The sequence below is a fragment of the Calidris pugnax genome, unplaced genomic scaffold (assembly GCF_001431845.1).
Source record: "Calidris pugnax isolate Ruff unplaced genomic scaffold, ASM143184v1 scaffold156, whole genome shotgun sequence".
NCBI classification, from domain to species: domain Eukaryota; kingdom Metazoa; phylum Chordata; class Aves; order Charadriiformes; family Scolopacidae; genus Calidris; species Calidris pugnax.
Genome location: NW_015090889.1, coordinates 1,980,077 through 1,995,620, shown reverse-complemented (window position 1 = coordinate 1,995,620; position 15,544 = coordinate 1,980,077). Strand labels below are relative to the sequence as shown.

Sequence of the window (15,544 nt, the reverse complement as noted above, 5' to 3'; positions counted from 1 at the left end):
ACTGTACAGAGTAGCAACTTGGTCTGAGTATCAAGTCTACCTGAAGAAAAATTAAGTTATACCAAACACCCAGCAACACTTATGCAAGTAATTTTGTACAAGAAAATTTCTTCAGGTCTTTTAAAATCCTCAGTTTCACAGGAAAACGTTCTCATCCAAAGTAATCCTTTCACATCATTTCACCACTAACATTTTCATGAAAAGTCACTGCCTTCCATGGAATAAGCAGCTATGTTTGGGTCATGAAACTGAAGAACACCCCAAAATTGAAAAAATCTAAACTAAGTGTCATGGGGTAACAGTTAATACTCCTGCAAAACTTACCTATACTAACACAAAAACCCTAAAAAATTACAAAGACCATTAAGAAGCCTACCAGTACAGTATTCAGGAGTACACTGCAAAACAGAAAACGTTTAAATTTAGTGATATTCTTCCAGCAATTGCCAGACTGCATACTGACTTTCTAGACATGGGCTAAAAACTTCAAACTGGAGTACACCTGGCATTTCTTGGTGTTGAAACTGTACAAGCCTATATGAGCTGCCACACAAAGGTCTGGAGTGCTGCACTGCCAGTTAAGTAATTTCCTCCAGCAGTTATATGGAAAGATCAGTGTCATGGTTTCAGCCGAAATCACCGCAACCGAACCAACAGATGGCCCTTCCTCCCCCCCCGGCCCTGCCGAAAGAGGAGAGGAAGAGATAAGGAGATTGAAAAGTTTAGAATTAACTAAACTACTTTAATGAAAAATTAATATTAAAATAAAAAAGAGAGAAGAAAATAATGAAATAGATACAATATATATACAAAACCGTATCAAGCTCCCAGGATGACAGACCCCTCTACGTTTTTCTGTTTCCGACCCTCTAAGGGGCAAATAACAAAAATTGGCTGACCTTGGTTGTTATAGCAATAAGTATAAGCAAGGGCCTCTCTGCATACCATTCCCTGGCATGTAGCACAAACATTGGTCTTATCACTCTGAGAAGGAACAGTTTTCTCCACAATATGCTGTTAATTTCAGAGAGTTAGAAGAGGCCTAGCTAAAATGTAAAGCTACAGAACACAAAATTGATCTGGTTTTACCTCAAACTGGGACAATTAGTAACAGCAAAGGAAACTGAAAAGTACTGATGAACAGAAGTTATTGGCTGTGGGTCTATAAACATACCGGAAACATGGCATTTGCTGAGCCCCAGTTGCTAAAGCTCCTGGAACAGGAAAAAAATAAGTCTAAAACACACAGACAATGTCCCATCAGAGCCCAAGGGTAGTCAGCTATGAGTATAGCATTAGCAGAAGTACCCAAAAGCAGAAGTATTCATGGAGAGGAGAAGGAAGTACAACTGTGCGCCTGTTAATCTGACCTCAACAGCATGCAAGATTGTAAAATAAAATGCTAGAATATATATACAAGAGCTATTCTAGCTAAAAGTGCATTAGCATATGAAAACAGGGACAAGCTGGCTAAAAATACACTCAGGCATAGCTTCAGTGTGTTCTTAAACCTCACAGTAGAGATGCAATGCAAAGTAGGCTCCAGGAAAGCTTGCACTGGAAAACACACTCAGGTGAGCAGCACATGTTCTGTGATAGAGTTATTTTTCCTTAGGAGCCTGAAAGAGAAAAGGTTTAGACCAAATGCATTAAAAAAAAGCTCTTCTTGTATCTTCTGGCTTGATCCTATTTTAATGAAAGGATAATTTTTCACAAAGGTCTTTTAACAGACATTTAGGCAAGAGACATTTGCTTGACTGCCTTCCTTCTGGAGTCTTAGCTCTCACTTCTTCACCCCACTCTGTTTGAGCTGTGGGTCTACTGTCCCCGAGTAATGGTGGCTCCCCAGGAATAACACTGTACAACAAGGACACGGCTTGTAGCCACAAAGAGAGAAGCAACACAAAGCCAAGCAACATCCAAATATCCACTGTTGTCCACGTATGTGGATTATGATCCTTGACTTAGAGAATGTGCAAAAGAAAAGCCATAGGCAAGTCTTACTGACACATACACATAATATACCTTCATGTTCTCATTACTAGGTTTTATCCTGAATTTACAGTACTGTCACATTGACTTAAACCACCACTTCACCAGGGTCGAGTTGTTTTACGACTGTTGCTCATCCAATAGTTAAGCCAAATGTCTGACTAAAAGTTTAAAACAAAAACAAATACACACATAGATCTAGAAAGGATTACTCTCTCAGATTTCCACAATGAACTCTTGCCCACATACGTACCCCAGGCAGGAAAAGAGAACAGACCATCACTTTTTCCAATCTACCTGATTTCTACAAAAAGAACCACCAAATCAGTACACTGCAAAACAGAAAACGTTTAAATTTAGTGATATTCTTCCAGCAATTGCCAGACTGCATACTGACTTTCTAGACATGGGCTAAAAACTTCAAACTGGAGTACACCTGGCATTTCTTGGTGTTGAAACTGTACAAGCCTATATGAGCTGCCACACAAAGGTCTGGAGTGCTGCACTGCCAGTTAAGTAATTTCCTCCAGCAGTTATATGGAAAGATCAGTGTCATGGTTTCAGCCGAAATCACCGCAACCGAACCAACAGATGGCCCTTCCTCCCCCCCCGGCCCTGCCGAAAGAGGAGAGGAAGAGATAAGGAGATTGAAAAGTTTAGAATTAACTAAACTACTTTAATGAAAAATTAATATTAAAATAAAAAAGAGAGAAGAAAATAATGAAATAGATACAATATATATACAAAACCGTATCAAGCTCCCAGGATGACAGACCCCTCTACGTTTTTCTGTTTCCGACCCTCTAAGGGGCAAATAACAAAAATTGGCTGACCTTGGTTGTTATAGCAATAAGTATAAGCAAGGGCCTCTCTGCATACCATTCCCTGGCATGTAGCACAAACATTGGTCTTATCACTCTGAGAAGGAACAGTTTTCTCCACAATATGCTGTTAATTTCAGAGAGTTAGAAGAGGCCTAGCTAAAATGTAAAGCTACAGAACACAAAATTGATCTGGTTTTACCTCAAACTGGGACAATTAGTAACAGCAAAGGAAACTGAAAAGTACTGATGAACAGAAGTTATTGGCTGTGGGTCTATAAACATACCGGAAACATGGCATTTGCTGAGCCCCAGTTGCTAAAGCTCCTGGAACAGGAAAAAAATAAGTCTAAAACACACAGACAATGTCCCATCAGAGCCCAAGGGTAGTCAGCTATGAGTATAGCATTAGCAGAAGTACCCAAAAGCAGAAGTATTCATGGAGAGGAGAAGGAAGTACAACTGTGCGCCTGTTAATCTGACCTCAACAGCATGCAAGATTGTAAAATAAAATGCTAGAATATATATACAAGAGCTATTCTAGCTAAAAGTGCATTAGCATATGAAAACAGGGACAAGCTGGCTAAAAATACACTCAGGCATAGCTTCAGTGTGTTCTTAAACCTCACAGTAGAGATGCAATGCAAAGTAGGCTCCAGGAAAGCTTGCACTGGAAAACACACTCAGGTGAGCAGCACATGTTCTGTGATAGAGTTATTTTTCCTTAGGAGCCTGAAAGAGAAAAGGTTTAGACCAAATGCATTAAAAAAAAGCTCTTCTTGTATCTTCTGGCTTGATCCTATTTTAATGAAAGGATAATTTTTCACAAAGGTCTTTTAACAGACATTTAGGCAAGAGACATTTGCTTGACTGCCTTCCTTCTGGAGTCTTAGCTCTCACTTCTTCACCCCACTCTGTTTGAGCTGTGGGTCTACTGTCCCCGAGTAATGGTGGCTCCCCAGGAATAACACTGTACAACAAGGACACGGCTTGTAGCCACAAAGAGAGAAGCAACACAAAGCCAAGCAACATCCAAATATCCACTGTTGTCCACGTATGTGGATTATGATCCTTGACTTAGAGAATGTGCAAAAGAAAAGCCATAGGCAAGTCTTACTGACACATACACATAATATACCTTCATTACTAGGTTTTATCCTGAATTTACAGTACTGTCACATTGACTTAAACCACCACTTCACCAGGGTCGAGTTGTTTTACGACTGTTGCTCATCCAATAGTTAAGCCAAATGTCTGACTAAAAGTTTAAAACAAAAACAAATACACACATAGATCTAGAAAGGATTACTCTCTCAGATTTCCACAATGAACTCTTGCCCACATACGTACCCCAGGCAGGAAAAGAGAACAGACCATCACTTTTTCCAATCTACCTGATTTCTACAAAAAGAACCACCAAATAAATGGATTTAGAGAGCAACAGCTGAAACCAGAAGTTTTAATTTTAACCTGAAGAGGAAAATAGTATGATCACTGTAGGTATAATCATCTAACTATTTCTCAGCAGAAAACAGCACTATTAAAAGTCCTGTATATTCAGAAATTGCCTCTCTAGATTAATCACATCTCCCAACTGTAGAGAAAGTTTGTACTCTTGGGTTTGCTCTCAGTTTTAAAAGAAATAAGCATTTATTTTAACAGGTTAAATTGAAAAAAATTTTTTTTCTGAAAGTGTTAAGTTTTGAACTAGAAACAGCTTTGAATACAGCACATGTTTCAAACAGCTTCCTCTTGGCTTCCATGACAAATAAGAAACACTGATTCAAAATTTGCTTAAGCACTAAAGACAAAGACTAGAAATCTATAGTTGCATGCAAGTCACTTTCCTATGTTCTACTGTTACCTACTAGTTAGGTTAAATCCTCATCTGTCACACTAAAAACAAATCCAGTTTTCCTCACAGGTCAGGCAGACACTGAGTCTTCTGATTTCTTAAGAGCTCCAATTACATATTAAGCTTTCCTATTGCATGACGTAAAAATAATCCACATACAAACAAGTGGGATTAAAACATTATTCAGTTTCTGAATCTTAGATAGTAAATTGCAGAACACAAAAGAGATAAAAATAAACTGAGCAGCATGAAAGAACTGGCCCAGTACAAATCTGCACCTTGGAGACATATTTCAACTGTCCCACAGAAACGAATCTGCTAGAAGGACAACCACAACAACCCTGAACCACAACCCTGAACCTTCAATGAGTTTTCCAGCAACAGCTGGAACTGTTGAATTTGGTGGTTGTATGAAACAGATGTCCAGGTTTGGGTATGATACAACTTTCATAGTAAGTATAGGAGAGCATGCCCACCCTTAACCAGAGAATCATCAATACAAGTACCATTTATGAGCTTCAATTGCTATATTTATACCAATGACAGCAAATTCATGGATTACACCAAGTTGAGTGGTGTGGTTGATACTCTAGAGGGAAGGGATGCCATTTAGAGGGACCTAGACAGGCTTGAAATGCTGGCCCAAGCAAACCTAATGAGGTTCAACAAGGTCACGTACAGAGTCCTGCACCTGGGTCAGGGCAACATCCAGGATCAACACAGGCTGGGGGGTAAAGAGATTGAGAGTAGCCCTGACAAGGACTTAGGGGCACTGGTGGATGAAAAGCTGGTCATGAACCAGGTATATGCACTTGCAGCCCATAAAGCAAATCATATCCTGGGCTGCATCAAAAGCTTCGTGGCCAGCAGGATGAGGGAGGTGATTTTGCTGGTCTCCTCTGCTCTGGTGAGACCCCACCTGGGGTACTGCATCCAGCTCTGGAAAGCCATCAGCACAGGGAAGACATGGACCTGTTGGAGCAGGTCCAGAGGAGGGCCACAAAGATGATCAGGAGGTTGGAACACCTCTCCTGTGTGGACAGGCTGAGGGAATTGGGGTTGTTCAACCTGGAGAAGAGAAGGCTCCAGGGAGGCCTTATAGCAGCCTTCCAGTACTTAAAGGAGGCCTACAGGAAAAATGGGGGGCAACTCTTTATCATAGAATCACAGAATGGTTAGAGTTGGAAGGACTTTAAAGACCATCTCACTCCAGCCATACTATCGTGGGCAGGGACACCTTCCATTAGACCAGAGAGTGTAGCAATACGTCAAGGAGTAATGGTTTTAACTGAAAGAAGGTAGATTTATATTAGATATTAGGAAGAAATTCTTTACTGTCAGAGTGGTGAGACACTGGAACAGGTTGCCCAGGGAAGCTGTGGATGCCCCATCCCTGGAGGTGTTCAAGGCCAGGCTGGATGGGGCTTTGAGCAAACTGGTCTAGTGGGAGGGGCCCCTAGAACTAGATGATCCTTACGGTCCCTTCCAACCCAAACCATTCTGTGACTGTGCTTTCACAGAAGTTGCTTGACTTGAACTTCTCAACTTCATAAAAGGGGAATTGTGTTCCTCCTACTTGCTTTTGCACTAGAAACACTAAATGCATCAAGCCTGACCATAGATGGTTTTGCTAGAGAAAAAAAATGAAATGGTAAGGTCACCACATTTGGAAGAAAACTAGTCAAATTTAAGACGTTATTGAAAAATTTCAGACTCGATGAATCAATGAATTTGATAAGCCTCTGCCTCAACATTTTGCTAACAACAGGGCAGGTCTCAGCACAATCATGCTTGCAGTACTAGTGGATTTTGGGACACACAGCTCTTTCCAGGACCTGCAGTTCAGCTCACTCAGACTAGCAGGAGTGCTCTAAAGCCCTCTCTGAAGTGAACCCAAGAACTAGTTTCACTGAGCAGCTACAGGTCCTGCATGAACTTAAAATGCCTTGGTTTCAGATAACTTCATAGTTTAAAAATGCAATCCACAAACTCAATGCGTTGCTCAGAATTGTTCCCAATATTGTTCCTGAGCAACTGACAGCTGGTTAGTACCTGAATCAACAGCCATAAGCAGGAGGTATTTATTAACAACGCATTGGGGAACTCTCCAGGCCGCCCTGGACAAAGAGTTCTGTCGGTTAGCAATCAGTGCAGCTTTTTTATACAAGTTTGAGTGTAGGTTACATCATCTTTACATGCATATTCATATCTTTACATGCATATTCATATATAGGCGGAGTCTTCCATTTTGGGGAGTCGTCTGGTGGGAGTTCCGGTGCCTTCATCAGGGTGGGGGATCGTCTTGTGAGTCTTCCTCGGATTAAACTTCTGAACTCTTCCTAATTTGGGTAGCTTCTTGGTGTACTTGGCAAGGTCAGAGTGACCTTGGTTCATCCTAAAATTGCTGAAGCCATTACTTCATGTTCTGGTGTTCCTTCCTATCAACTCGTTCTGTTCTCTCAGACAATTTATTACCTTCGTGATTTGGTAAGATCTAGCAAATGTAGCCTGACTGACCACAAACGGGGCCTGCAACTACTCAGAGCTATGACAAGAGAGGATGCAGGAATGTAGGGAGTAGTCCTGAGACCAGCACAATGATGTCTTGAAGCAGCAAAACAGTATTGTTGACCTTGTTAGGAGATAGGGGATTCAAAGAAGGAACCCATCTTACATTTTAACTCCTTATTTCTCGAAGACTGCTTCCTTTTGAGCCGTTTCACCACTGGCTAGGTTTCTGCCAGTTTGCTTTGTACTGTAGAAGCCTAGTGGGCTGCTTTAGATTGGAAATTTTTTTTACTTACACTTTCCTCACTGTTTCCTTTAGCAACTTAGACCCTTCACTTTCACTCCATAGTTACAGCAGCCTTTCAAATTCTGCCTTTCTATCTGCTACAGAGTAATGACTGTGAGGTGTTTTGCATATTGTAGCATTTTTGCATGCCATTTCTTCTGCAGTAGCTGACTTCATAATTTTTCCACTCGGTAAGTGAAACTGGCAACATTATGTTCCTGAAGCTTTACAGAAATGCTGCTTGGGGCAAGAGTTTGATCTATACATGAACAAAGGTAAAAATGCCATAAACTGCTTTCTAATTCTTCATCTACCACATTCAAGTATTATTGTCTTTTAACCACAACTGAAGAATACACAGTCACTTATAATTCAAAGGCTAATGCAGAGCAAATTATTAACTATAAGCAGAGCAGTAACCACTTTCTGCACTAACAGGTTTCTAGAAACTCAATGCAATTCAGGCAATTCAATCATTCAGTTCTCATTAATTCATCAGGGCACCAACATAATGTCAAAATCACAACTACCTAAGTACTTAAAAATAATATTCAAGTCACTTCCAAAAATCAGCCTTTTTCAGCTGTATACAGTATTAGATGCTTGGTGAGATAGCCTATGAAATTTAATGTAGGTACACTGAAATGCCCGACTTTTGCTACATCCCATTTGTTTCCATCATTTTCCAGACGCTTATGACAGAAGGACAATCTAAAAGGAACTTACTAATAAAGCAGACACAACTTAAGTCACTTACTATTGACAAAAGTATATAAAATTTCAAAAGTAAACAAATGTACACTGTGGTTGTGTAACTTGAAAAACATTTACACCCAGCCAGTTTCCAGTTGAGTAGCTCAAAAAATTTATTTCTGAAGAAAGTGTCTTCAGCTTTATATGATCTTGGTGTGCTGAATTCTGTATGCTTCAAATTCAGTCAACTGACATTGTATTTTTCCACCCTCTTTTCAGGGTGAGGTAGAGCCAACTAGAGTCCTACCAGTTTTTAACTGCATTATGTGCTCCCTAGAAGAAATCTACTGAAATAATTCACATCAAAAAAATAGGCAGATAGGTACTCTGAATTAATCAGAATGATTAAAAGCTTCACAGTACCACTCCATTCATTAGATAAGTTTCTATTTAAAGACACTACCTTCAAATGTACCAGTGTACATTGTACAGTGTACATTGGATCCACAAGAGAATACAGGGTAAACACCCGAATACTTACTACCTTTTAGAATAGCTCAACTTCTCTTTAAGAAAGAATTAAAACAATTTTTGAAGAAAGAAGGTTGTTGAATTATCTGATTTCATTTTACAATTAGAATTCAGTTAAACTTTGAAGTTAGCATCTTACTTTTTCCTTCTGCTACCTTCTGTGCATCTGTAAAAATCCTAGGGTTCTGAAAATATTTGAGTAACATTTTCTAAATAGAGTTCTGGTGGATCACAGATATCTGGATTGAAGTGTAGATCTTTAAAATAGAAATCTAAGAAGGAAACACCTGGCTACTTTCCAAACGCCTACCCTGGGGTGGTGCTGTAAAATCCACAAACCTGAAACACTAGTACTTCAGAAAGGTAATTCAAAAGTGATACAAGAATGTATCTTTCACAGCAACCTGTTGGAGCAGGTCCACAGCAGGACCACAAAAGTGATCAGAGGGATGAAGCACCTCTGCTGTGAGGACAGGCCAAGAGAGATGGGGTTGTTCAGCCTAGAGAACAGAAGTCTTCAGGGAGAGTTTATTGCGACTTCTCAGTACTTAAAGTGAGCTTATAAGAAATATGGGACAGACTTTTTTTAGAAGGGCCTGTTGCAGTAGAACAAGGAGTAATAGTTTTAAACTAGAAGAGGGTACATTCAGACCAGATAAAAGGAAGAAATTCTTTACTGTGAAGGTGGTGAAGCGCTGGAAACACTGGAACATCCACCAGAGAGATGGTGGATGCCCCATTCCTGGAAACATCAAGGTCAGCTTGGACAGCGCTCTGAGCAACCTGATCGAGTTGAAGATGCCCCTTCATCTTGCAGGGGGGTTGACTCTACCAGATGACCTTTAAAGTTCTCTTCCAACCCAAACCATTCTATGATTTAATGTAAAAGAAGATAAATAATTTGATTCTGTAATTAAAAGAAAAAAGATCAGTCACCTACCAGGTTACAGGTAAAACAGTACATTTCCCCCAAGAGACAATTTTCTTAGAAATATGAAAACTTCCATGTGCAGATTAGTAACAGCTGGTGCCATAAGCATCTACAGTTGGAATTTGTGGAGGTAGTGTTCTTCAATACACACACTCACTCTCTACCCTCTACAGTTCTGTGGGTTTGCTTTGGTGCACAAGAACATAAAAGCTCCAACTGAAGCTCTCCTACCTGCAGGGAGACACTCCTTCCTCCATCCCTTCCCGACCAGCCCTGTTCAGTATGTTGTTTGTGCCCTATGCTAAAGATGAGTTCACATTGTACTTCTTTTAGAGGAGGCAGTACACCCTGCTAACAGCGTACCTTTTCTCTATCCAGATACCAACTTCCAAGAAAGCTATATGAACTTCACATTTCTGAGATAAGCACCCCTGACAATTTGCTGCAGTGGTCCAAAAGAGCCAAAACTTGCTCCAAGCCTCCAACTCCTTGCTCTCCCTCCCCACTCCAAATAAAGACACAAAAACCAGCCACAGTTGAGTATCAGTTCCTGTCCACACTGAACCATTTTCCTGCAATTAAGACCAAAATGAATACAACTTTTCATCTAACAAGATGTCCTGGTTTGAGGTAAAACAGAACCAACTTTCTGTTCAGTAAATTTACTTCTCAGCTAGGCCTCTTCCAATTCTCTGAAATCAGTGGCATTTTGTGGACAAAACTGCTTGCTTTCAGAGGGATGAGACCAATGTTTGCAGTTAGTTAGTACAGTTACTGCTATAACGAAATTGGCTGACCTTGGTTGTTATTTGCCCCGTTGGAGGGTCAGGAATGGAAAAACATAGAGGGGTCGTACCTGCAGGAAGGAGTGGACAGAAGAGGTGAACCAAAACTGACTAACAGGGTATTCCATCCCATCTGCTCCGTGTTCAGTATAAAAGCTGAGGGATCAACAGCTCAGCCTCTTTCTTCAATGGTGGACATCTGAAGAGGACGCTGTCTGTTCATTTGCCTTTGATCCCAATCCGTATGAACTGACTAACAGGGTATTCCATCCCATCTGCTCCGTGTTCAGTATAAAAGCTGAGGGATCAACAGCTCAGCCTCTTTCTTCAATGGTGGACATCTGAAGAGGACGCTGTCTGTTCATTTGCCTTTGATCCCAATCCGTATGATCCTGAATCCAGAGCTGGAATCCAGTTCCCATCCATCACTGAGTTCATTCGGGTACTTTCCCCAGTGCCCGCCTGGGAGCCTGATGTGGTTTTGTATATATTGTATCTATTTCATTTTCCCTCTTAAGTTTATTAATAATATTTCATTAGTTTAGTTTCTTCTAAACTCATAAGCCTCTTTCTCTCTCCTCCTCTTCTCCTAGGACTGAGAAGCGAGGGGAGAGCATCTGTTGCCCATAATAGGCCAATTTGGCCTAAACCACAACACAAGACACTTTCAAAGGTAATTTAAACTGCACATGAAGTGTGTTTGGACAACTAAATTGTTGATCTTCCCTAAATACCTTCCAGCAGTGAGAAGTCAACAGTTGCATCTCAATTGTGCTACCAAATAAAACAACAGGACTCAGGAAATTAGCTTTATATACTACTAAGATACTAAGTTCTCTTAGTTCACGTAAGGAAGACAGTAATGCTTGCTCTGCATGGGTTTGCTGAGAATGAAATAGTCAGGACACACAGTAGCCTTCAGTATGAGTTGACTGGATCGCTCACTTTTATAACCAGCCACATTCAGATGCCAATCCCAATAATGAGGGCAAAGAAAATCCAAATTGCTGTCATTTGTGGTAAGCAAACTGTAGAGACTTAGGGAAAACAGCTAGTAATTAACTTTGAGCTGGCAACTGCAAGTGTTAGAATTCCAATAGTAACTTTAAATCTCATGAAGGCAAACAAAATTATTCCTCTTGTGATCTGTTGCACCAAATTTACTGATGCAACACCTTTCTTCTTTTTTTTTTTACGTGCTAGGTCATTTTGGGGGCATATTTCTTTTCTGGTATTAGAATAGAAATCTCTCATTTTTATAGGTCTCTAATCTCCCTTCTGAACACCTCCTCTGCACAACAGCATTCAGAGTATTTAACTACAATTTTCAGAATAGTTCAGAATAAGAATAGTAATTATGACAGTCAGATGTGTTTAAGTACAGTTATAAACAGATTTGAGAGACTCATTTGTAAGAGTATCTGCCACGAGATATGTAAGAACAACCACCTCAACCAAGCACACATAACATGCATATGGAGATGCAATGAAAGATTTAATCTTTCACAGATCTACCAAATACTTCCAACTTGGTCTCCATTTCTCCCAAATCTGTTCTGCTAGTCTGCTCTCTGGACTGGTTCTTCACCCCTCCCTTCTCTGTTTGCATAGAGAAAGAAGTTGGGAATCATGACCTTGCAGCGTTGACTTTGCAACATTTAATAGTGTTTGTATAGTACAACTCTCTTGGTGTGTCCAACAGAAAGGCCACAGAAGTATTTAGGCCACAGCTGCTCAGGGCCTCTATTGCCCATTAAATGTGCCAGAAAGCCAGCTTCAATACTGAGATATTTTGCTACTTGGAGTATACTGTGATTTATACAGTATATCACATATATGATATATGCTACGATTTGTGTGATATTTTAATTTCTACCAGTGTATGCCAATGATTCATCTTCAGCCTCCTTAAATATGGAACAAATCCCATTTAATGAGGATGTGTGCCCAAAGGCACACATGCAGTGTCATTTCGGCATTAAGTGACTTCCTGCATTTTCTGTCTTAGTACGTAAACACACTGATTGCAGCAGCTAAATTCAGTTCTGCTCTCCTGTCAGGTACAGCTGCTTAAGCCCACAATGACCATTATTTGCGCTATACTAAAATCTGAACCTTACAAGTAGAGATGTCAGTTATCTTCTAGGAACTTGCAAACGTCTCTTCTGCCCACAACCAGGAAGCAAACAAGCTCAGGTACAGCATCTCAAATAAATGTAAGCTTCCAACATTGCCTCAAAACTGAATTTCTGTAGTTCGGACAGCCAGTGTGTGTGGATGTCTGCAGATCCGTGACAGACGACAGCAGCACCACGCTCATCTACAGAGATGAATCCACACCACCAGCCAGCTGTAGGGTGACCTGAGCTTGAGCCCCTGCAATGTAACACAACCTCCCTCACTACTCCCTGTCCAGGTTAAGTAAGAGCCTGCAGCATCAGGTGAGCCAAGCCTTCCCTGCGCCCTTTTGCTTTCACTCTTTGTGGCTGTGCCAACAGCAGGCTTTTGTGTGAGCCTCCAGCTCGGCATAAGTGAGCTCCCACACCAGACTGAAGACCAAATCACAACCTTCAGGATAAACTGAGCATCAATCACCCTTGGTTAGCAACAGGAGGGACTCACTGCATGTTTAGGAGCAGCACCTGGCCTCATTTCTCAGAGACCAGCAGCCTCAGAACCCCCTTCTGAAGTCTCCCCAGGAGGAGGGACACAAGGAGCACAGAGTGCAGCTAACTTCAGTAGGCAAAATGCATCATGCTCCCAAACTGCCCAGAAAGGACATAGCACAGGGGGAGAAGAACACTTCGCAGCAATCACTCTCCTAATAAGTGATCTCTGTCCACAAAAGAGAGGGGAAGAGTCTCCTGAATCTTCACCTAACATAGCTACTGAGGCTGCCATTGGCTCAGAAAGTTTGAGGAAAAGATCCGAGATCAGAATCACAGCAGATTGTAAATACAGAAATTTTTGTAAGTCAGCTAAAACATTTGAGAAACAGGCAGTACGAAGAATTCTTTCACTTTCTTATTTCCTATTTAAAAATATAATTCTGGAAGATATTTTCAGTGTGTTCTTGCACAATCTTTTGTATTCCCACCCATACAGCAAGAGCCTAACGTAATATTGCTAAACGCATCGTTAGGCAAGTTAGGCTTTGTCTACCTGGCAAGACTATGAGGGCTTTTTGCTGCAGTTCCTCACACAGAGGTATTTTCAGGTGAAAGCTAGATTAAAAAAAAGTACCAGTCCTAGAATAAAAATTCTAGCATTGACCCAGATGTGGGGAATTACCTTATACCTGTAAGTTCCTCCAAAAGGACAAGCTCTAAGGTGTTTCTGCAATGACTATGATCAGACACCATTCATTCATAGTTACTTTTTTTTAAATGCCTTTTGAGACTGATACAAGTTACCCATCATGCAAACATCATGCAAAGCGTGCACTCTTGTGAAAAGAGAAACTGCAACTATCACTATATTCAGTTGAGAATAGGGGATCACCTTTAGGGATGTACAACACTTAGGACACGGTTCACTGATTCCCTGTCCCAGCCCTGCCTGAACACAAGCATTTAGGGAAAGGTGAACAAATATGCCATTTTGTTTTTCTTAGTTTTAGCTGTGCACTGAAGACTCCTGATTTTCTAAACTTAACAGCAAGAAATGCTTCCTCAGGATAAGCTTAAATGAAGACAGACAAGCAGTCTTACAGATGAGCTATGAGAGACATTGCTTTTCCATAACCACCACATGAAAGAAGTATAGGGACAACTCAGCAACAGGAACCTACACATGGGTGAGAATAAGAACATAGGCTCATGTTTCCACACTAAACTTGGTGCCATATGAAATCAAATAGAGAGTTTACCAAAATATGTCAAATGTTTGGACAGGAATTCCACATAGAGAGGTGGATGACCAACTGTAGTATGCAGAAAACTGTGCCACCTTGCTTTAGATATTATACTTTTTATCCTAGTGCTTTAAAAAGCAACCATATGCACCCATAGCATTTGTCCCTGCTACGTAAATCATGTAATTTGCAAATTTAACCCAAAAGTTGCAAACCAATAGAAGCCTAAAATATTTCCAGATGCAAGAGACCAAAGACTAGACAAACCCAAATTAATGGTCCTATTCAGAATAAAGACAATAATATGAGCCCGTGACCTCATTTGCACAATCTGCCGGCAAACAAACTAACTCTAGCAGGTACCATCCCTTAGCCCACGGGTGGCAGATAAGCACTGGAAGCAGAGAGTACACAGAGGACAGGATGGGGTCACTGAGCTTGGCAGGGAAGATGACACTAGGACACTGGGTGCACATATCAAGTCTTACCTGCTTTCCTTACTACACCTTAATTAATGGAACAGCCACCTGGTTTTGTACTGAATGTTTCTTAACAAGCAAAGAAAAAGGCTTTTTCTAAAAACTGCTGCAACACAGATGGATGCGAATGAAAAACTTGGCTGTTTAGCTGGAGGAGTTGTCAGAAAAATACCTGGAGGACGAAGTGAGGCAATGAGGCAAGGATGCAGAGCAAAGAAGCAGGAGGAAATGAAAATGATCCCTCTTTAAGTCTCAGGAGGGATTTTCACAACATAATGCTTTCCTCGTCACACACTTCCCTAAGTACAGTTTTTATATCACACACTGCAAGAAAACCCTGCGGCTTGCTTTAGGCTGCAGGAACCTCTCGGAGGATAAAACCCAAACACGCTTACTACACAAATCCCTCGGTCGCTTGCAGCAGATGAATGACGGGCGGCTCAGCGGCGCTGCCCCCACCCCCTCTCCCAGGCTCCCGCGGCGGGACGGGACGGGCACCCCCTCAGCCACCGACACCGGCCCACGGCGCCGCACCGGGGCGAGGGGAAGCCCACGAACCCACTGCGGACACCTAGGCCCGGCGGGTCCCTCAGAAGCCCCGGCAACACCTTAGTAACTCCTCAAAACTCCCCGCACCCGGCCCCGGCCCCACAGCCCGAGCCCGGAGGCGGCGCCCGGGGAGGCCGGGACCGCCGCCCCCTTCCCCCCCGCTTCCTCCCGCCGCTCACCAGCTGCTTGAGGTCCTCCTCGGAGAGCCCGGCGTAGCGGTACCGCTGCTGCTCGAACTCGTATCGCGTCGTCTTCACCACC

At 41.7% G+C, this 15,544-nt stretch overlaps 1 protein-coding gene across 1 annotated transcript in view; it reads right to left on the bottom strand.

The window, feature by feature from the left end:
- NADK2 (NAD kinase 2, mitochondrial) overlaps window positions 1–15,543 on the bottom strand; it is a gene marked incomplete at its 5' end in the record, with an annotated part of 40,661 nt that extends 25,118 nt beyond the window's left edge. Inside the window, one exon of the mRNA XM_014947576.1 lies at window positions 15,463–15,543. Coding sequence (XP_014803062.1) covers window positions 15,463–15,543 — 81 coding nt within the window. The remainder of the gene's footprint in view (window positions 1–15,462) is intronic.
- Window position 15,544: the final 1 nt, after the last annotated feature.